At 36.7% G+C, this 22,223-nt stretch overlaps 1 protein-coding gene across 6 annotated transcripts in view; it reads right to left on the reverse strand.

Moving 5' to 3' along the window:
* Positions 1-936: 936 nt before the first annotated feature.
* Positions 937-22,223, reverse strand: part of KLHL15 (kelch like family member 15) — a 28,537-nt gene continuing 7,250 nt past the window's right edge. For 3 of the 6 annotated variants that reach the window (XM_039551660.1, XM_039551668.1, XM_039551667.1), the window contains 2 exons: positions 16,205-16,916; positions 6,616-7,725 (listed from right to left, as the gene is read on the reverse strand). In XM_039551660.1, the coding sequence (XP_039407594.1) occupies positions 6,616-7,725; positions 16,205-16,909 (1,815 nt within the window). In that variant the 5' untranslated portion in view covers positions 16,910-16,916. Of the gene's footprint in view, positions 7,726-16,204; positions 16,917-22,223 lie in introns of all 6 variants that reach the window. The other 3 variants (XM_039551665.1, XM_039551662.1, XM_039551656.1) reach the window with 2 other exon arrangements.

Raw genomic sequence — 22,223 nt, forward strand, 5'->3', positions numbered from 1 at the left:
AGAAGGTATTGATTTGGGATAATGTAGATGGTAATAGAATAAGGGGTGGATAATGTCCTGGGTTGCAGTGTATTCTATTACCATCCCCATCAGCCGTTGAAATCAGGTGGGGCAGTGTTTCCTTGCCTCCTCCCCCCAGACTATCTTTCTGTTAATTGCCCATCATTGTCCTGCCGCCTGACTCAGAGATAACTCCCTCCGGACTATCTTCTGTTAATGAGCCTAATCAACACTTGGCCTCATGACTCATTACCCCATTGTGAGATGCTCCACCCAGAGGGAGGAACCAAGCATCCCATCGTGGATATAATCTGAGGCTGAACACCAGAGACACTGGCTTCCCACTGGATTTCCAGAGGACAGGAGCTACACAGCCACCACTGGACTTCCTGAGGAAGAGCAGACTGTTTTACTACAGAATCACTGCTTCAGAGGACTGCAGCCACCATTCTACCAGACTGCTACCACCACCCTGCCTAACAGGGTGTCAGGTTGTACCTTGACTCTGTCAATTTGACGGTGTTTTTTTTCTTTTACCTTTTTTCCCCTTTTCTTTAATTTCCATTAAATTGTTATTCTGACTTGGTGCCTCCCACTGGTTTGTTTTTCAAACTAGTACATTCATGCTTACACACTGGGGGACAAATGTAACAACCAAGTCAACTCCAAACATTCATTCAAGCTTGAAATGCAGAGCAAACAGATAAATGCACTACAGCAATTAAAATTGGGAAGACTGTAAAATACAGTTAAAGAGAAGAACTTGATGTCGCTTATAAGCACATCCAGCACGATGGGATAACTTTAACAAAATCTTACACAAACATTGCAACAAGACAGTTTGAAGAGCTGTTTAACTGAGTCATCTCTGAAGTCCTAGAGAAAGTAATCCAGGTCCGCTACACTTTTAAGTATTACAAAGTTTACACACGAATGTTTAAAGATTAAAAATATTTTATTTACACTTTTCTTTATACACATTTTATACATTTTTTTCAGCTTGAAACCCAAACAGAGCACATATGCAAGTCTGAGCATACTGTATCCATAGCAAGGGAAAATTACTTTCTGCCAAAAAAAAAAAGACAAGAAAAAATGCTTTAAAACAGTTAAAAAAAGGCAATTCTTAAATTATTTAGAGAAGTTTATAGCAGCCCTAGGGTAATCATTAGACAGTTAATCCAAATGTATATATGAGGTCATATACATATAATTTTAATTTTCTATAGGAAAAGTATTTCCAATAGCTAGACACAAACACAGTACAATTTGAAAATAACTCTTCCTGTTAACTTATCAAATACATTCTTTTCAATACAAACAATCTGATATTGTACACTGGAATTGTGGGATATTATAGTGGAATTGCAATCTCCAGCATATAATAATTTATTTTAAAAAGATCTACAAAAATAACAATATATAGGGAAAAATATTTAAAATAAAAACATAGTTCACTCTTCCCTTCACCTGCTCCAGAACTGACATAAAAGTTAGGTGGGTCCCACTGAGGTAAAAAAAGCCCCCTAAATGTAGCTAACTTTACAGTCCTACAGAACACTGCATTTCCTAAACTTACAGTAAGATTTTTCTACCAGAGCTATAAATAAAAACTATCTGCAAATAAAAATTATTTTCCCCTAGCTACCAATTTAATATTAATCCAAAGGTACTTGGAATTGATTTTTGAAAGCTATTTTTAAAAGATTACATAAATTGAACTTAGAGAAGTGTAAAAAAAATTAGTAGAGGGACATACAGGAAAGCTGTGCTCAAAACAAATTAGTTTTTCTGCCACCTGACATATACAACTAGGTTTTATGAAGTTTACCCACACAAATAGAAATTTTCAAGTTACTCACCTACTTTCAAAAATAGAATACAGATGCAAAAGTAGTCATTAGTATTTATTTTAAGCAGCTTCAAGTTGTTTAACAAACATGAATGAAAATCTCAGAATATTAGCTACAGGACACCAGCAAGCGCTGTTCAAATAGATGATGTGTTTTCCAGTTATGTTCTTTCCCACTCTCCTTCAGTAAACCCTGCCACGTGTGACAGATGCTTATTCAAGTAACTTCACCACCTATATCTATTTTTATTAGCAGAAGGAGAGCAGGAGGGATGTTTCCTTTGATGGCCCCAACCCTATAAACTCGTAAGCACAGGCTTAGTAACACTTGCGCTTTTATGTTTTCCTTTAAGTACCTTACAGTTGTCTGTTTCTTTGTACTGGACTATTCACATATGTGAAGTACACATCTCAAGTGTTAAAACAATCTGGGGCCCGATTCACTATTTTTGTTTTTTTTAAGAAAAAGTATATTAAAAAGGCAAAATAGCTCTACAAATGCAACTACTTCTAAAAAGACTTTGACATATGCAGGCTGACACAAACTGGAAGTTTATTTCTAAAGAACTGTTAGTGTGTCCCCACAATGCTTACGCTCCCTTTGCTGAAGAATGGACATAATGAGTTAAGCAATGGGGTTTTTGAGATCATTTGAATTTGCACCTGCTGAATTTTGTCTTTGTTTCCTGAGTGTCAAGTGAAGCTTCATCCCTGACACAAGTAGTTACCATATTATTAGCATGAGGAAATGCAGCACTTGGGTTTCTAAGGCAGGAGAGCCTCAAAAATAAATAGCTGCAAATCTCAGAAACCAGGGAAATATTACAGTCAAACCCTCAGAGCTAGTTCTAACTGCTATCACACTGCAGAAAGTAGGGCATCCATGTTTTTCAGAAGAAAGCAACATAAAAGCAGTTGCCACGTAGCTCATATGCTGCCACTTGCTAGCAGTGCTCTCTAAAACAGCAGGACCTCTGCAAAACCAAGGACTGCCTTCTTCCAGCTGAATTCATGGGGAAAAAATTCCTAAAGTTTATTTTTGCCAGCTGATACCTTCCACAATGAAACTACCAACACTTTGTGGGAGAAAATGAGCTATTTTTTCCTTATGCAGTACTTATAAAAAAAAAATCTGCCCCCTAAAAACAGACATAGGAGCACACGAAATGGGAACTGGCAGTATCCAGTCCCTTTACAGGAACACTGTGCTTTTTGTCCATTGTCTTGTTTGAAAAGAAAATTTCCTCCTGAAGTTGGTTGCTAAATTAAGAAATGAAGCTGATACATTTTTGTATAGGTGCGAAAAAAACCCTCTAGATTGTAACTCACTATGTCCACTTTTTTAAAAAAAGGCAAGTACACTTGCCTTCCAAAGCAAGTCTTATGTTGAATTTTAAAATATGTGGGTGACATTAGGTTTGCTGGTATTCCACAATGAGATGGGAACAGGAGAACCTCCCCAAACCTAATAACCAAAGATCATAACTTCCTTGACAAATGAGAAGCATTTAAATGTTTTTTAAAACCCATCTTAATCTGACCATAATGCTCAAAATTTGATAGTAATAGACAATTCTCATTAGCCAGCTTAGGTTTGTTCCTATTAAGGTACTAAATTATCTGGAGCTAAATACTTAGAGCAAACATAAAAAAATTTTCAATTAGAAAAAATCCCTCCAATATACAAAGTAACAAAAGTAACTGCCTCAAAAGTTCCATTGCAGTATAAAAGAGAACAGAAGCTAATTTTTGTATTTCAGGTCTGAAAAATAAAAGCACTAGAAATGTAAACTGACAAAACATTCTCACATATCCCCACCATTCTAATCCCAAGCAAATTCCAACCATCCCTAATGCTGGAAAGGTTACAGCCAGCCTCTCAATGGAGACACAACTTCAGGGAAGCTGAAACCAACAGTTCAATTACGATTTCACAGAACAATTGCTACTATCATTACTACAATCCTGAACAAGATCTTTCAGAACTGGACACCTGAAGATAAATATGAGCTTAAAAGCAGAGCACCAAAACCAATTGGTTCTTCATTTTTCAAGTGTCAACACTCACCAATGACTTTAGTGGCAGTTGCTGAGCACACAGAGCTTCAGAAGATGCTTAAATGCAGACTCAAAAATGCAACTTGAGACACCCCTATCCTTATCATTACTTTTAATAAAGTCTTGGCCATGTCTCTCAGACATCTGACTCCTGACCACCAGAGATCCAGAGCCAGGGCCTCTCCCCACACTGGCACTGGCCCCACGTAAAGTGCTCTACTCTATGTAACGTGCCCATGACAGCTGCCTCACAAAGGATTAGTTTTTGCTGCCCCATTAACTTTTGAAAAATGAGCTGGTGACAAAGAGAATAATAACAAAAAACAAAACAAAACAAAAACTACCTTGTTTTTTTTCTCTTGTGCCCCAATACCCCATGAACTATGTACAGTGAGCACACAGCCAGCACCTACCAGAGTCAGTTTATCTCTACCCATGTAGGGTGACGTACACACAAATCTCACAGTGGAACTGAGGTTTTAGTGTAAGCCACATTTGCGTTAAGCTATCAAGAAATTAGATTTCTAATTCAGTGAACTGAATTCTTATTAAGAAAGACGAATTTAGCTGCAAACTAGTCTGCATCAGAAGGCTGAATATCAATATTTGGTCCAGTCTCTTCTGCTGTAAATAACTTATCACTACAGCTATGATGGCAAACATTCTCTCTTTCTTTTAAAACATACGAAAATACTCAATTAATAAATCATTTCTAACAATAAACAAACCCTAAATATCTGCTGACTTGCCATATAGCTCCAAATACTCACATTTCAACCCAAAACATAATTCCTACAAAGACACCAGAGCGCAATATGAGAAGTTTTACACATTGTTTTAACTTCTATTATTTCAAACTTCATTTACAGAAGTAGGAATTATTTTTAACATGGAAAACTTAGGGTGATTTTGGTCCCTTTGTAAGTGCATTCTTTTGAACTCCCTGAGTACTGTACACTCCTTTTCTACAGTGAATTCTGACTGGAAGATGCTGAATAAAGTGGTTTTGCATTGCTGCATATAAAGTAAAATCTATTGCTTAAAATGAAGCACAGCAGCGTTAGATTTTACAAAATATGCAGCCGCATGTTTCAGCATCTGAACTACCTGTGAGCCTTCAGCTTCCCCAGATCTCTCCTTTAGGTTCTAGAAGTGGCTAATTTCATATCCATAAAGATAGTCAAAATGCAATTACTGTTATTATTTATGTCTTGGCAGATAATTCTTACCAATCTGCTGTCACTTATACCTGCAAATTAACACAATGGAATATTCAAAGCCCCCTTGGACCAGCCATCTCTATTCAGGCACTCCAAGGTCAGTAGCCATAGTTGTGTAGGTTTTTATAAAAGAAACAGAAATTATACTAACAAACCAATCACCTAACTCCGTATTTTCAAAACACAGTAGTTCTTAAAAGTTAATAATAATAATAATAATATTATACCACTTCAATATGAGTACTCATATTGAAGTGCGGATATAAGCAAAGTACTGACAATAAACTGCAGTATATCCAGCATCCAGTTCCAAAAATAACTGTGGGTTGCAGCAGTGCTGAGCATTTGCTTATTGATGTTTTCCATTTTAATGAAAAAAGAAAACCAGGCAGCACATTGAAACCAAAAAGAAACTCAGGTAAAATGAGTTTACTTTCTAAAAATAATTTATAAAAAAACAAATAATCAACAGTTCATTACGTAGCAACAATATAAAGAGTTTAAGGTTACTGAATCAATCAGTATATACTAAAGATAAGATACTTTGATACCACATGAGGCCTTTTCACTTCAGAACCTTGAATTATTTAGCTCATTAAGGAATACCTTAAATTCAACAGATATGGCTGAATCTGTGCACTAGTTAAAATATAATATTGTAACTGCACATAAAAAGATGCATTTATATACAGTTTTTACAGTGTATGCACATGTGTGTATACATTTTTTTTACTCACCAACAAACACAACACAGACAATAGAAGGCAGCATAGAAATAGTGTTTTGAATATAAAAATGCTTTGTTTTCAATTTAGTAGAAAATGTGTAATTTGCATTTTGGCAGACTTACTGGTACAACTATACAAAACCAGGAAAAAGGTCATGCAAAGGGGTTAAAATTTTTCTCCAAAGTAAAGAAGGGAAAACAAAAACACCTAGTAAATTTGAGAGTACTTCGCAGTTAATGGGAAAAGCATCTAAAAGACAACATGAAATACAGAAATGGTTTGGTTTTGTTACTTTATACCTGGTTGTACCCTAGTACAGATGATGATGTGTATTTTGATGCTCAATAAAGAGTGAAAATAACATCTTTCTTTTCCTTTCACAAATATTTTGTCAAACTCAACTTATTTCAAAAGCATAGCGGTATAATGGCCATTAAAAAAAAGAGACCACATTGTGGACATAAAATACTACAAAAAAAAAAAAAAAGGCAGACTCAAAAATATATTTTGTCTCATACTAACAATTACATTTGTTAAACAAAAAAAAAAAAACAACAAAGCTTTCACAAGATCAGACCAACTATCACCTTTTCTAATAAACGTGGTAAGTACACTCCCTGTACATCCTGTTTCTCTTAAGCATTTAGCAGTTGTTCTTATACACAAGGAAATGTCTCTGCAGGAATTCAACTGGTTTGCAGTTTTTTTAATGAATTAGTATAGCTCTTTTGTGTTTCATGGGATTGTTCATTCTGTTTTAGCTGCACCGTCTAACATGCTCCAAAACATACTCAGGAAAGTGCAGGCTGCAGACCTGTAAGCCGTCCAGCTTGCAGGGCATCCTTGGATATTCATCTTCTTTCCATTTGTTTTCCTCTGGATCAAAAGTGAGAATCGAATCACTGTAATGACCATTGTAGCAAAGGCCTCCAAGAACCATTATCTGTTTGTCCAGAACAGCTACACCATGACCACTCCTACCTATTGGCATAGAAGCCAATATAGTCCATTGATCAGTATCGGGGTCATAAACCTCTGTAGATGGACATCCTTGAGATTCAAAGGAGGCTCTCAGGATCACACAGACACCACCAAAGACATAAAGCTTACCATTGTAAGAAATCATTTTGTGAAAGCATCTTGCATAATTCATTTTGCATTTGTTCTCCCAGCAGTTAGTGACCACTTGAGTTCTCCGTGTTCGCTGCTCTACTGTCCCTTCTTTACTGGGATCAAACACACACACTTGCTTAGAAGTTGAAGATGATGTAATTCCACCAGTGATATACAACTTGTTACCAAGCACAGTCCCTTCATGTCCGTACTTATTGACTGGATAGGGATCCACAAATTCCCATTTATCTTCAGTAATATCATACCGTTCAGTTGAGTAAAACGTTTCATCCCTGGTTCTCCCAGCCACTGCATAAACATACCTGCCAATCACTCCAACAGCAAACTCAGAACGTGGCACAGACATGTCTGCCATTCGTAACCAAGTGTTCTGTCTTGGGTCGTATCTAAACACTTTGGATGAAGCATGAAACTCACCATCTGGCCCCAGTTCTTCCCCACCTAACAAGAACACGAAGTTATTTACAATGGCAAGGCAGTCTGGTCGTAAAGGTACTTGAGGACCCTCCAGTTCCCACCAGACCCTCGGTTTGTGCAAGAGAAGAATTTTACTGTTTACCATACTGTGTCCTATCATTCCTCTAAATACAGCAGTCTGGGGTTTGGCAGAACGAATTTTGTTCGATTTCATTTCCATCAAAGGCTGTTGGTGAACGCTATGAAAGTAATTCATGGCTTGGTCAACCTCATGTCGCAGCTGCCGGGAGTATCGATAAAACTCTGATGTTTTTACCTATGAATACATTTAAAAGATATTAAAATTCTGACCAAGAGAAACAATCCAGAAAACCTAAAGCACTATGTGTCATTAGAAGATTATTTTACTTCGTTTCATTCAGGCAATCTTGAGAGCAATTGCATTTATGCATGAAGGTTTAAACTGATGTATTGTTATCCAAAATCCAGAAGGCAATTTAGTGATTAAGAGCAGTGACTAACATTTTCAGCAGAGTAATCACATGCAGAATTTATGCTGGAATTAGGCACAACTGAAATCCCCAAGTCTAAAAATCATTATTCCTTCTCCTGAAAACAGCTTCTGTTCATCTTCTGCTTAATCCATAAAGCACCCAAATTAAAAATTCACTCTTTTCCTGGGTTTCAAAGACACTCTACACACCTATTCTGTGGTTACCAAGGTCTGCTCTAGTCTGGTTTTTTTCTGAATTCTCACAAATGAAGTCTGAGCTCCCAAATGCTAGGCTCTGCTCACAGAGCTATTTAATTGCCATGGGGTGGGAAGGGAAGGTACCCAACCCCCTTCCTTCAGAATATGTGCTTACGCCAACCACTCATCATGATGTTGACCTTATGGTTTCCCCTCTTTGTGTCTCCACATGTTAACACATGCCTTTAACACAAGAAGGAAACATCTCAACATATAATCCTTTGGTTGTGCATTTCTTTGGCAAATTGCAGAGGTAGGTTTGAACTTCCCAGGTGAGAGATACAACCTACGAGCCATCCATGCTCAGTTTTATTGGAGTTGTAGGCACGGGGGAAAATAAGAATTCCTTTCTGGAACCCTTCCTACTATCTAAGCCAATTTAAGTGCGTGAGGCTGGTCCTGAGACCATTCCAAAACACATCCCTGTCTTGAACATTTTAATTAATCTAGCTCCAGGCATCCTCAGCTCACTGTGGGAATCTCTTCAGAGGCTTCACTCTTCCTGTACAGTCAGGTGTAACGCAGCATTCTGAATCACACTTCTAAAACAAATAAAACCTGCTAGACGTTGCCAAATCCACAAATCCTTGATCAGATTTGATCCTAAATCCCAGTTTCTTTCACACAAAATTGGATTGCTTTCAAACAGTCTGAAACCCTTTAGTACCTACCAGCTCCAAAGAAGAAGCAATGCTCTGAAAAAAATCTGAGGCCATTCTGAAATTTCAAGTGACCACAAGGTAACACCAGAAGCTATTTTTAAGTATCTTTTACCCCATCTCCTATTCTTTGTCCCAAAGAAAAAACGCCTCAGGGTTGGTGGTGTGAATTTTGACATATATGGAAAGCAATTTGGAAATTAATGTTCTTTATACCTTGTGAATAAAGTAGCTGCTTGTTCCATAAACACATACTATTAAAATTTTGTTAGCTGTCTGTTAATCATCTCTTCCTTGTATAGTAATTAAGACATTCTGCTGTCAAAGAATCATTTTTTAAAAAAATCTTTTGAACTGTTCTTATTGAACATAATTTGCACAGTTGAGACAGTTTGAAACACCAGATTTCAAAAAAAAACCCTGAACACTAACCTACTATTGTAAAGCAATGTATATAGCTCAAGAGTGACAGTAACTTGATGTTTTTATTTACGCTTTTTCTTTCCTCCACTTTAATTTTGACAAGTTCAATTTATCTTTGTTTTTAAAAAAAGAGGATGGTCACAGGCAGATCACATATATTATTCTTGCAGCAATGTCCAGCTTCTTCCTACTGTTTTTGCCAGAATCTATTTTGGAGCAAAATGGTTTACTCAGGTATGGTACTTACAGAACATTCACAGTAAGCCAAACTCTTCTGGGAACAACAGCTCTATTTTCTTGTTGCAAATAAAGAATATATCATGCAAAGATCTGCTCATATGGTACTTGTTAGAATAAACTGTATACCTTGCCTGACTGAAAAGACTGAATATAAATTACAGAAAACATGCTGGCAGGGAGAACCACAGAACAGAAAAATGATAACATACAAAGGTTACAAAAAATGAAAAAGAAGTTAAAATTACAAAGAACCATGGCTGGGCTACTTTATCTTTAAAAGGAACTTTCAAATTCTAAACCAGCAGGACTACTTCAGGTATTCCCAAACTGGAGCTATCCTCTTTGGAATTAAATAAAAATATAAATTATCTTTGTTCCACCTATATGCAGTTCAGGCTTTCTTGGATAATTATGGAAGACAACAGGATCAACATGCTTACATCGTGAAGCATACCAATAAAGCTTGGCAGAGATAGAAAATGTTTTTCTTTCTCCCTCAACATTTACAACTCTGTCATTAGATCTAGAAATTGGAATGCCAGCCAGAAACTGGAATTAATATAAGCCTACATCCTCATCACTCTACTCCTTCACATAACCTAAATCTCATCCCATGAGAGCATGCCAAAGGAAACAAGGTGTGTCTCTAATTCCAGAGACAGACCCTCATGACCAGGGAATCAATCTATTTGTTTACTACTGCTTATCTTGACAAAGGCACTCATGACAAAGCAAAGCCTCAATCTCTTACCTTAAACAAAAAAGACATCAAGGAGCAAATGCCACTCCCAGTTATTAACACCCCTCTGTGACTGAAGTTCATGGGGAAGCTTCAACATGCACAAGTTTGAAGAGGTGAACATGAAAATACACAAGCACTAGCAATTCTTACAATATGCAGAAAAAAAAATCCCACAAAGCAAGAGTGATTGACTACCTCGATTCTGGTAAGAAAAGGTAACTGGAACATTCCTAGACTTGGCTCTTGAGGAAAAATATCCCTGGTTTTAGCTATCCACCTTTCACCAACACAACACTGCCTCTCACAGGAGCAGTACCTCTGCTGAGGCTCAAAGGATGGTCTAAGATGAATGTTAGGATATGCCTAGGAAAGTACAGACTGCTCATGCTTGCTTGATGCAAATGAAAACAAAGCAAAAGTAGGTCATTTGGCCCACTTTCAGTCATACTGTGAAATATCCCAGAATTATTTGAAAGCCCTGTTCAGCACAGTAAGGAAAACCCTCTGCCTACACTTTCAAACAATATTACAGTAATTGTCATTACTTGTGTGTAAAATCAAAAAAGAGAAACATTAAACTTTAGGTAGTTTGGTGTTTAAAACAACTGTAAGTTGTGCATGTCAGCAGATGAAAGCACATGGCCTTTTGTGTGAATTTCTATCTGACACCCAAAACATGCAGAAGGAAAGCCCTCAGCTTTCAAAAGTAGGCTTTGCCACTACCTGTAAGTAGCAACAAGAAGATGATCAGCAAATATCTAAGTGCTTATCAATAGACCAATTTTCCTGTTAAGTTCAAATGTAGAAGCTCTGGAAGGAATGTGTCCATAATTACCAACACTCAAGCAGAACACAGAGATTTCTGCAAAGCAGATGGAAACGTGTATTAATCATCATGAACCCTGAAGCAAAACAAATGTGCATTCCTAAAGAGTACATCATCAACTCTGAATTGATAAAAATATATAAATGCTTCAAAGCATTTTTGAAGTTTAAAGAAAAACTGTTCTGTTATCTTGCTGAAGGGTCTCAAAAAGGCATTTTAAGTCGGACTTCCTTATCCACCCCAGTCTTACTGTAAAAAATGGAATTTAATCCAAGTGCTAAAGCTTTGCTTGTGTGGTTTTTTACATTCTTTACATTCTTTCCTATTCTTTGTTTAATTTTCTGGAGAAAACCTTTTTAAAGAGGTTATACTGGGACATGTATATGTAATGTAAGAGTTTCCTCAAGATATGCAGAGATGGAGAATAAGAACTATCTCAATGTATTAACTACCAGTTACAGTGGTTCACAGTCAGACTTTTAGCTACACAGACTGAGAACAGCATAAACTAAATCAAATGTGTCATTCCATAATAAAAGATGTAAAAATAATTAAAAACATCCACCCCTCTACTCACCCCCTAGGCAGTCAATACCAAAATCACCACTATCCTTCCAGTCACAGTAAATTTGAGCTTTAATGCATTTTCTCTTCTTCATTTTAAATCAGTGAAACACTCCATAAAAACTGCTGGCTTTCCAAATTAATGCAGCTTTTAATCATTGCCTATTTTTCTGCTGTATTGCAATGCATGCTTTTCTAGTTGTAGCAGCTATGGGAATCTCAGAATCTTCCATTTATATTATATGAAGAAGTAAAACAAAAAATTAAGCCACTAATTTCTAATTTGAAAAGTGATCTCCACAAAAGACCAGCTGTGTCCCATATTATGTTCATTAACTTTCCTCCTCCCCCAAAAAAATTACACTAATTAATAAGCTGCAGTAAGAGCAATGAAATGCAAGGTAAATGTTCTGTAACATGTTTTACTTCAGTATATGGCTTTAAAAAAAAAAAATCCTCACATAACCTTTTATAGTTACTGCTCTGTTTGTATTCTTTTTACTTAGGTTTATAAGAAAAAGCTTTCAAAAGCAGAAAGAAAGGCCTCTTTTGAACTGCCCAAACTAAACAGCTATTATTTGTGCACCTGGCAACTAAATTTTAATGTTATTATATGAGTGGATATTAACTTGCTTCCTTCTGTAGAACTGGTAAAAAAACCCCAAAGACAAACAAAAAGAAAAGTACAGAAAAATCTCCACGGCTCATACTGTGACTTTAATCACTTCTAGTCATGTAAACAGAGACCTATTTTAAAGATTCTAACTTATTGTGCTAAAGTTTTCTAAGCCTGCCAATTCTGAATGTGCATGTGATGCAACTGAAACTCAGCTAGTAGGAGTACAAAAGTAATGTTCCACCTTTCCAATGAACAATGACGGCATCCATATCACACTTTTAAAGACCAAATTCTTACTCTTGAAAAAAAATCAAACTTAATTTACTAGAGATTAACCTGAATAAAAACTAAGGTCCATCAACTCTGCTAACAAAGATCCTTATTATTTTCACATCTACTTATCTCTGACCATATTCTAATCACAATTATAAGCCAGTATGAGAACTGGTCAGTACCAGTGAAGGGCTTTGAAGGACTGTTCTACAAGTGTTACAAATCACTTAAGTAATTTCAGCCTAACCATAGAAAGGCACAGCCTCTGTGCAGCAAGGACAATGCCCTCAAATTGATTACTTGGCTGTTCCTTTTTAAAAACTGAATTCATCAAAGTCAAGCTGGAGTCTAACTCAATCTAATCTCTCAAATCAGAGTGGAGTCAACAATCTATATGCCACAATTAAGAAGCTCAGCACATAATAAATACTGCTAGGAAATCTATTCAAATCAACAATAACCTTAACATCCAAAAATATTAAGCACAGCACCTATCTGCAGTAAGAGGGGTCCCCTAACCTCACCCACACTTCTTATTATAAGCTTCAGCAGACAAAGTTGTATAAGTAGATACACATGTACTACTAGACATGGAGGTAAATGGGAAAAAAAAAAAGAAATTCAACACATTTAAGAAAGGTAAAGTCACATTAACATAAAATTACAATGACATCTTCTCAAAAATTATTATTTTCTAGGCACAGGACAGCAGATATTCAAAGACAATGTGCACTGTACCTCTACACCAGAAGCTGATGAATGTAATGATTAGTAAGTTTTTCATTTAAGCTTGCCATTTATAAATCAGCATGGGCTAGTCATAACAAACCTTACAGACTGGACATAAAAAACCCCTGGATTTTAAGGACACGGGTTTTGAAACAACATTTCCATCTGAGTAGTACACAGAAACTAAATGAAGCTTAAGCAATATTTATCAGAGAGATCATTACATGGTTGCCTCCAGTAACATGGAGATTAACTCAATGATCCAGGTGAAAGGCACTCCAACTTCTATCTCCAAAATTCCTCAAGACTTACAGAGCCATGGACATGTTTCATTAAAATGAAAGCACAAAGTGGACAGTGAAACTTGTGCTTTCCCCAAACACTTTGCCTTCACTTTCTAACTATTCCCTAAATCCTTACTGGATTATCTTTCAATTTTCTCTCATACATCTGCATGTACTTTAAGGGCTGAGGAACAAAAGGAGTATCTACTCATACTTCAGAAGCCATTCTTCCAGGACAGTTTGCAGTAAGCAAACAGGCTGTACCTTCACTTGTGCACTCTAAACGCACATCAGACTCCAGGTGTTAATCTAGAGTCACTGATTTCATTTATAAATTGTGTACCTCTCCAAAAAAATGATGTAAGGAACAGAATGGCTTGAGAGGCCGAAAGTATCCTTATCATGACTTGCAACGTTATATAAGTTATTTATATACTACAGTGACAGGCATCTGAGAAATGTCCATTAGAAAGATTACATAAAAGTACATATGACAAGCCAGCCAGTGTGTAGCAAATACAGAGTTAGCTGAACTGGCAGAGTCAAACTCAGACTTTATTTGGTACATTTATGCATTTAGTATGTGCTGGCCTCAGGAAAAGGGTGGATTCTGTTTGTGAATCTCCAAAAAAGGCAGTTTTACCACTATTTCCCCATTCCACACAGAGAAGAAAGAAGCTCTCCCCGGGTTACTGCCAGAACAGTGAACAGACGCACTCTTTTATTTAAAAAAATAAAGTGTTCTATATTCTGATGTTGGCTGCAACTGCAGTTGTCCTTTGTCACTTGTCATGCTGGATAACTTAATACTCTCTAGCCAGGGTAGAACACAAATACATTCCTAGCTGCAGTAACAAATGACATAATTAGCTCTGCTTCCCTCTGCTGAGTTGTCTCACTCCATAATCTGCACTGGCTTTTCTCTGCTCCCACATACAATTAACACGAAGGGTATTCACAGACAAAGCTTTTACATGTAGATATATAATCTGGGATGCTGAAAACAACGTCTCTCCTGAAGTTGTACCTATTGTGCCTGTGAAGATAAAACATGAGAAGCACTGTATGCAGGATTTATACCAACAATATCAAAACCAACTCCAGAAGTTATACCCAAATATAATGCTGAAGACCAACATACACTTTCACTTACAGAAATTTAACTGAAGACAGCTTGATGCTTGAGATTGTATCCCCAAAACTCATAGGGCTGAAGCAGTCTCACACAAATCCTGCCCTGTTAGATTAACCTCAAAAAAGTATGTTGTAAATTCTGTTTTATTACTGAAGAGCTTAAATGATGTAATAATATGATAAAAGCACTATTTAAAAGACACAAGACACTACAATGCAGACTGTAGCATTAGCTAGCTCTTACTAGTTAAAAATGTTTTAACCCAATATAAACATTACGTTAGTGCTCTAAAATATGTTTAGGTATTTATTTTATATCTATAGTTTAATATAGCATCATAAATATATTTTATGTATTATTACTTCCTATACTCAGTTCACAGCAGAGAAAAAAATTCAAAACATAAAAATTCACTAGTCTGAAGTAATTAATAGCTCTTATAATCTGAAACTGAAATAAGTATAAGAATTACTGCTTGGATGATCCAGTGGCCCCTAAAACCACCAAAACCAATACAACCTTCTCTGCATATTCACTAGACACTAAAGTAAAAATATATGGGAGGTTAATTTGTAAGAAGCACAACAAAAAACATGGGGTCTGAACTCCTATTAATCTGCTGAGAGGTGAAAAATACAGAAGTTGTATCTTATCACACAAAATTAACATTGTTAAAACAGCACAGCTCAAGGAATTCCTAACCTGAACACTGTTACTAACCTGCAAGAGAACAGATTACAAAGTACTGTAATTTTCTACTGTTAACAAATATTCAGAGATTCTCAAGAACTAAAACCAATATATTTTTGTCTGTTCTTCAACAGAAGAGTAGAAAAAGCAAGTTCTCTTTTACCTCTTACTACATACAATGAACAGTTGAACTATAAGATGACCTGCTACAAAGAGTCCTCTTATATTTAAAGTAAATCATTACATTTGACACAATAATTTTTTGATTGTGTTATGTCTTGTGTACAACCAAGCGTATGTGTAACTTTGCAGGATCGGGGCTTACTTCTAACTGCTGTGTAACAGCACAAGCACTGAGGATACAACAACAACAAAAACACTCTGCAGATTTAAGAGCAGATGCTACTTTTCATTTTTAAATAACCCTCCCCTGTACTTAAGCCACATAAGATCTACAGTCACTATTTTTCATTATATTGATAACAATTATTATAACATATACCCTACATATTATGTGCAGGTCTAAAGCCTCTGGAAAGCAAGAAGCAACTTGTGGAAAACAGTTAAGAACGTTTGAAATTAAACTAGATAAAAGTGACCTTACTTCAAAATGTTTTTTCCATATAAAGTCATGTATAAGCATGTACTGCAAACATACCTGTTCTCCAGCCACTGTAGGTATTATTGTCTAATAACCAAAGACAATACTTTTAGATGTTTGCCTTCTATGCCTTTCTTTATTAGAAAAATAAACGCTATAATTCTGTTCCTTCTCATAGCTTCAGGAATCTTACCTATTTACTGGCATGCTGCCCTAGCTAAATGATGAATCCTGCCTATTGCTTTTCAAATGCACCAACCTTCTCAAAAACACTGGATGGTGTCATCAAACAAAACCTGATGTTCTGAATGATGGTGTCCGTATGCCTCCAGCGTCTTCTATCATGGCGCAGCCAGGCCTGAACAGCTTCATACAGCTCTATCTCTGGAAACCTGCTCAGACGATCATTATCCAAGTAAGACATGAGCTTCTCAAAGCTCAGATATGAAAGGAAGTCAGGTCTGGACATGAGTGGCACAAAATTCTCTAGCAGAAAGGAATCCAATTTTTCCCTGACTCCTTCGATGTTTACACCAAAATCATCCAGAAGTCTCATAATTTCTGCACAGTTTTCTAAGCAGATTTTAGCTAAGAGAAAAGAGCAGCAAAACTTTACCACCTCTATAAGCTGGACATACATGGCAGCCTGAAGGATTTCATGAACAGTGTTCATACTCAGTTCAATAGTTCCATAGTACATGAATTGGAGGACATGACTGAAGCCTGTAGCTGTCAGACCTTTCAAATGGATTTTGTCCTGATCTCGTTCTCGCATGTCAGCTGTGAACATAATCCTGAAGTAATCACTCTGGGTGGCAAGCAGTGCTTTATGGGCCTGAAATTGGTGGTCTTCAATGACAAGTGTGACATCAAGAAGCAATCCCTCCTCATACAGTGCTCTGAATCCTGCAGAGACACTGGTGTCATGGATGGAGGAGCTAAACCCTTCCACGTCCCCTGCCATGAATCACCTGGGGGGAAGAAAAAAAAAATAAAAAAATAAAAATAAATCATAATTTCTAATAACATATTACAAGCCCTTCCTGACCAGATAAATCCTAACTCAGATTGCTTTGATTAGGACTTAAAAGTCTTCACCATTCTTTTTGTTTTCTCTCTGGCTGAAGAATCAACTTAGGAAAAAACTTAAAACACAAACTTTAAATATTTCTCCCCCAACCAAATATTCTCATTTCAAAGACAGGGTAATGAACAAAAATAACTATGCAACACTGCCAAAATGATTCCTTACTCCAAGTTAATTCATGGTCATATAATGAACTAAAAAGGTTGTCATGGTTTTTTTCCTCTCCCTTCCATCAATCTTTCTAAAGAATTTATCTCAGGGGAGCAATAAAACACCCACTCATGAATAGCAAAGGTTTCAAAAAGGAAGCCAAATTTCCTTAACTTCAGAAACAAGCTTCAGTAGATCTGCACATGGTATGATCAAAAAAAAAAAAAAAAAAAAGTATTATGTTCTAAAATCTATGTCAAATTACTCAAAAGTTATTTGAAGGAAAATGAACATTTTCAGAGATACTATTTGATATTGTGTGCTTCACTTCTCCTGTAAAAACACAGTCCCATCATGTCCCCCCTGTTTCTTACTACAGTGATTAATATTAGATTATGAGATTTATGAAGTACAAAATACTAAGGCAATAAGAAGCACTGACAGGAATAAGTCACAAAAAATAATATTCTGTATTGTGGGCTTAGTGAAGCTCAATTGCTCATTAAGCATTTGCAGATATAGTATTACTTGTATGCAAGCTATAATTAAACTGTAAATAAACCAAAAAGAAATCTAAGAGTAGCAGGATCCTACCCTGTTAAAGTCAAGAAAGATAAATATTCAATAATCAAAATAAAAACCTATTCAAAATCCAGAAATTTCTCAAAATGTTGCTCAACTTCCTTGGGTTTATGTATGGTGAAGTTGCACAAGGCAGCTTGAACCAATTAACAATTCTTCAAAGGACAACAGCACACGCCATTTTCCTTCTCTGTCTCATTCTGGGACCTGAGCTCCTGCTGCCTACTTTGAGCCATTTCTGGGGTTCATTTGGCTTCTCCAGAAAGTCCATTCAACTCATAAACATGACTAAAAAATAAACTAAGAGCAGGGAGGGACAGACGTGAAAAAGACACGACACAAACATGACCACCCCACTCCCCAGCACACACAAAACCTCAAAACTATACATCTTTCTGATTCCCAGTGAGCTGACTTCTGACTTGACATTGTGGGGTTTGGCACACGAACCAACGTGATGCAGAGGGCAGGGCACATACTTGAGCAGGAAGAGAGAGAAAGAGCAACAACTTCCCTATTTGACATTAATTTACTATTATAATTGATTCATCTTGTTTTATTCCTCTTCATCCCACCTTAAATTACACTGCAACTTTCCCTCAGATATTTGTTGCATTTAACTCTGAATTTCCTATAACAAGTAAAGCTAATAATGTTTTGGTACTGGTAACCCACATGAAAAGCTAAATAATACCAACAATTAGAAAAACCTGCAGATTCTCAACATCATAAAACTTCACACAAATATATGGATCCAGAAGTGACTCTAGAGTGGCCCACGTTTCACAGCCTCAGGGAGCAGTTACCACTTACCCCCACTTCTTCAAGTACCACATTCTGGCTGCTGCCATTGTAACAGGAATGCATTTTATTAGACTCATCAATGGATAATCATCTCCTCTCCTTCACTCCTCAGCACCATCCTGGAAAATCAAACTGGAGACACCCTTTGTCTGTGCAAAACTAATCTGGTGAGTGGTGTTTGTAGCCACACCTCATGGAATTAGCACCACTCCCACACTGCTGAAGCCTAATAATGGGTTCTGTGCAAAATAAAGTCAATGCTGGGAGTGTTCATTACAATTAAGGCCTTCTCACAAAATTCAAATTCCTGAAAGTAAGAGCAGGAGCACAAGAACAAAAATGATAATCCAATCACTTTCTCACCAGTATTCATGATGGCACCTTCCCCTCAATGTCACTGAAGACAAAAAGAAACATGCAAACTGCTCTGGAACCTCATATTGTGAAACTCTTATTCCTCAACATCAAATGCCTACCAGAAAGAAAAATTACCATCAGATATTTTTCTTAGTTGTTGCCAATTCTTACACAAAAGCAGATGAGGAAAGAAGCACTTCACTAACTCTTACCACCTCAAAGAGAAGCAACCAACTGAAGAGGAAGCATAGAGCCTGACTTTACAGGATTTTGCTTTCTAATTGGATTTCTCATATCAAATAAAAAGGTAAGCACCAATATTAGCTTTTTTCCTTCTTTCGTTGGAGCACTTGTAATTCGTCTCCTCCCATCCCCAGTTCTCTGATGTTTAATAATAGCTGAGCTCATACCTCACTCTTCCCTCTTCAAGAGATTTAATGATCACTTGCCACTCATCTTCATAAAACATAGAGACTTGAAACAACTCTGACTGCTATCTGAAATCAGCCAAGAGGTTCAGAGGTTACAAGGACTCTCAGACAGTAAAACTGTGTAAGTTACAGTGCTTCAGGAGACCAACTAAGACTTGGCTCGGCATCAGTTCCATGATCAGGGTTAAAAACAGGAAAGGACAGTTGGAATTCGCAAATGTGAGAACGAGAACAGAGTAACACAACTGTATATCGGGGGGAGAAAAAGTCAAAAATGAAGCAACATTCCCCAGGTGGCTGAAGCAATATATATTCTTCTGGAAATAATGGGATATCCCATCACACAGGCAATATCACTGAGAGGATTTCTTCAGAACAGTATGTGCATTACTGTGTACCTGAACAACATAAAAAAGCCACGGCAGCAAGCTCCAAACACACAGTAGCATCTTTGCCCTTCCCTTGAGAAAGATAATTACATTATGGGTACTCCACAAATAAAAGGAGAGAAATTAACTTGTACACAGGATGGCCCTAAAAGAAAGGCCTCTTTCACCACCCTCAAAGAAGCAAAAAGGAAAAGTTGGCAAGTGAAGTTAAGCAAAGACATGTGGTAGATGCACCTCCAGTGCTGCTTTTAAGGATCAAAACAAGTAAATCATACTCCAAACAAACAAACAAAAACCCAAAACAAACAAAACCCATGAACAAACAGAAGCTACAAACCAACCAAAACACAAACAAACAAACCCCCCAACCAAACCAGCACTAGAGAGTACTGGGCAACTGGCTCTAGGTGGCCCTGCAGGTGGCCCAGATGATCTCCAGAGGCCCCTTATAACCTCAACTAGTCTGTCAATCTGTGATTCTGTTGCTTTGGCACAGACACTGCACTGATGTGGGGAATTTTTTTTGCGACCTCCTTTTTAATTCTGATTAAATATAAATAAGACAAATATACGTGCAAAAAAAAAATCATTTGTTACTATCCTTCAAATTTTCAATCTAACAAGGCAGGAATCACTGAAATATTGAGAAAGAAAACCCACCTGTGTTTAGGGAACACCTTTAACGGCTCCAATTTTATACATCTCCCTACAACTGGCAATTCCTTAAAAATATTTAAAACTTAGTCAGCCACAAATGTCTACAAGGGTAACAAAGTGGTCAACACTTGGAAATTATTATTTCTGAATGTTTTAAAAATGTGGGTGTTTAAGTCACTTAATCCTTCTTTTCACATTCCTGCTGATATTGCTTTTAGAAAATCTACAGTTTTCAACATCAAAATATTTTTCCTCACAAACAGCAAGCATTTAATGGATTATTTAAGTAAACACAAAACCAGTAAGACTTCTCCTTACATCACCTAAAGAAGCTTCAGAATTCTGTGAGTGAAAAGCAAAAGGACTAGTTGTCTTCCTGTATTAAATACAAGGAGTGAATATCCTTTTTTTGGCATAAAGCCATATACATGATCAGCAGATAAATTTTTCTTTAAAACAAAAAAATATATTGCCAGTGCAAATATGCAAAGGGGTTAAAATACTGCAAAAACTGGGAAACTAGATAATTAAATGCGTATTATGCTTAACTGGTAAAAGTCTTCATTTATAAAGCTAACATCCTCCGTCAAAAGCAAATAGCAATGTGGTAGTTCAAACATTAAAAAAAGCAATACAAAATACTCTCAAACAAAGTAATTTTTCTAAACCATAGCTATGCCATTCCTCCCACACACACTTGCAATCTTTGATGTAATTCTATGCACTATTCAAATGCTGCAGTTATTTCCCAGAGGACAATACCTAACAATTTTTTTTTTCATATTTTCAATAAAAATGGAAAATTCAGTTAGATTTTCTTCATGCATGCAAATCACAGCAGCACACTTAATCCTAAGGAAGACATGGAGCCTGCAGTGGTCTATAGGAAAACTGGAACAAAAAAATTCCAATGTATAAACAATAAAGGGGAGGTGGGGGGCAATCTACGTTGACATTCGTTATTGTTCTGCACATATTAGAGCTGATCGGGGTAATGCAGCACAGGAAGTAAGACTCTGCTGAAAAGTCAAAAGAGAAATACATTTAACCTTACTAGCTGTTCCTGACATTTTTTCCTCTTTTAGCACATAATGCATTAGAGTCTACAGTGCTGTGACTGTAAAACCACTTACTTGGAACACTGATTTCTCATCTTTATTCTGCAGATGTAATAAAAGTCTGAAAACCCTAATCCAGACTGCTTTTTCTTGCTAAACAAGGAGAATCCTCTTTCCTCAGGGTGTCTGAGGCTCTTAGTCACAAGCAGAAGAAATGGAGTCTAAATGCACTACCTATTGAGAAGCAAGTTATAGAATACCTGCTTTTGACTCATGCCCTCCTGGATTTAAAATCTCTCCAAAAGCAGTACTACCTGAAAAAGGGCCCTTTGAGTATGTGTCTTTATGTAGTATGTAAGCTTTTATGCATTTTCTAGGGACAGAAATGTATCGTTCTAGGAAAGTATTGACAATACCAAGTCTAGGACATCAGCTCAAAGGAAAATTTCTGCTTTCCTTTACTGTTGCTCCTTAGTAACTCATTTGGGATGCTGAGACACAACCAGCAAGTTTTGTTTACTGATTATGGAGTACTTGTTCATTTTACCTAGCCCATAGATATTCTAAGAAATCACCTTCATGAACACAGCTGAACAACAAATTTTCACATCATAAAACACTATTATCTATGAGTTACACCAGAAGATATTTCACCAGACACACAGAACCATGCTTTGGTTACACCAAGTACTAAAACAGAGCTTAAAAGTCAATAATCTCTTCCATCCACCAAATACGTGCATTTAAATGTGAATTTTAAAGC

Source organism: Corvus cornix, chromosome 1 (genome assembly GCF_000738735.6).
Source record: "Corvus cornix cornix isolate S_Up_H32 chromosome 1, ASM73873v5, whole genome shotgun sequence".
Classification (NCBI taxonomy): domain Eukaryota; kingdom Metazoa; phylum Chordata; class Aves; order Passeriformes; family Corvidae; genus Corvus; species Corvus cornix.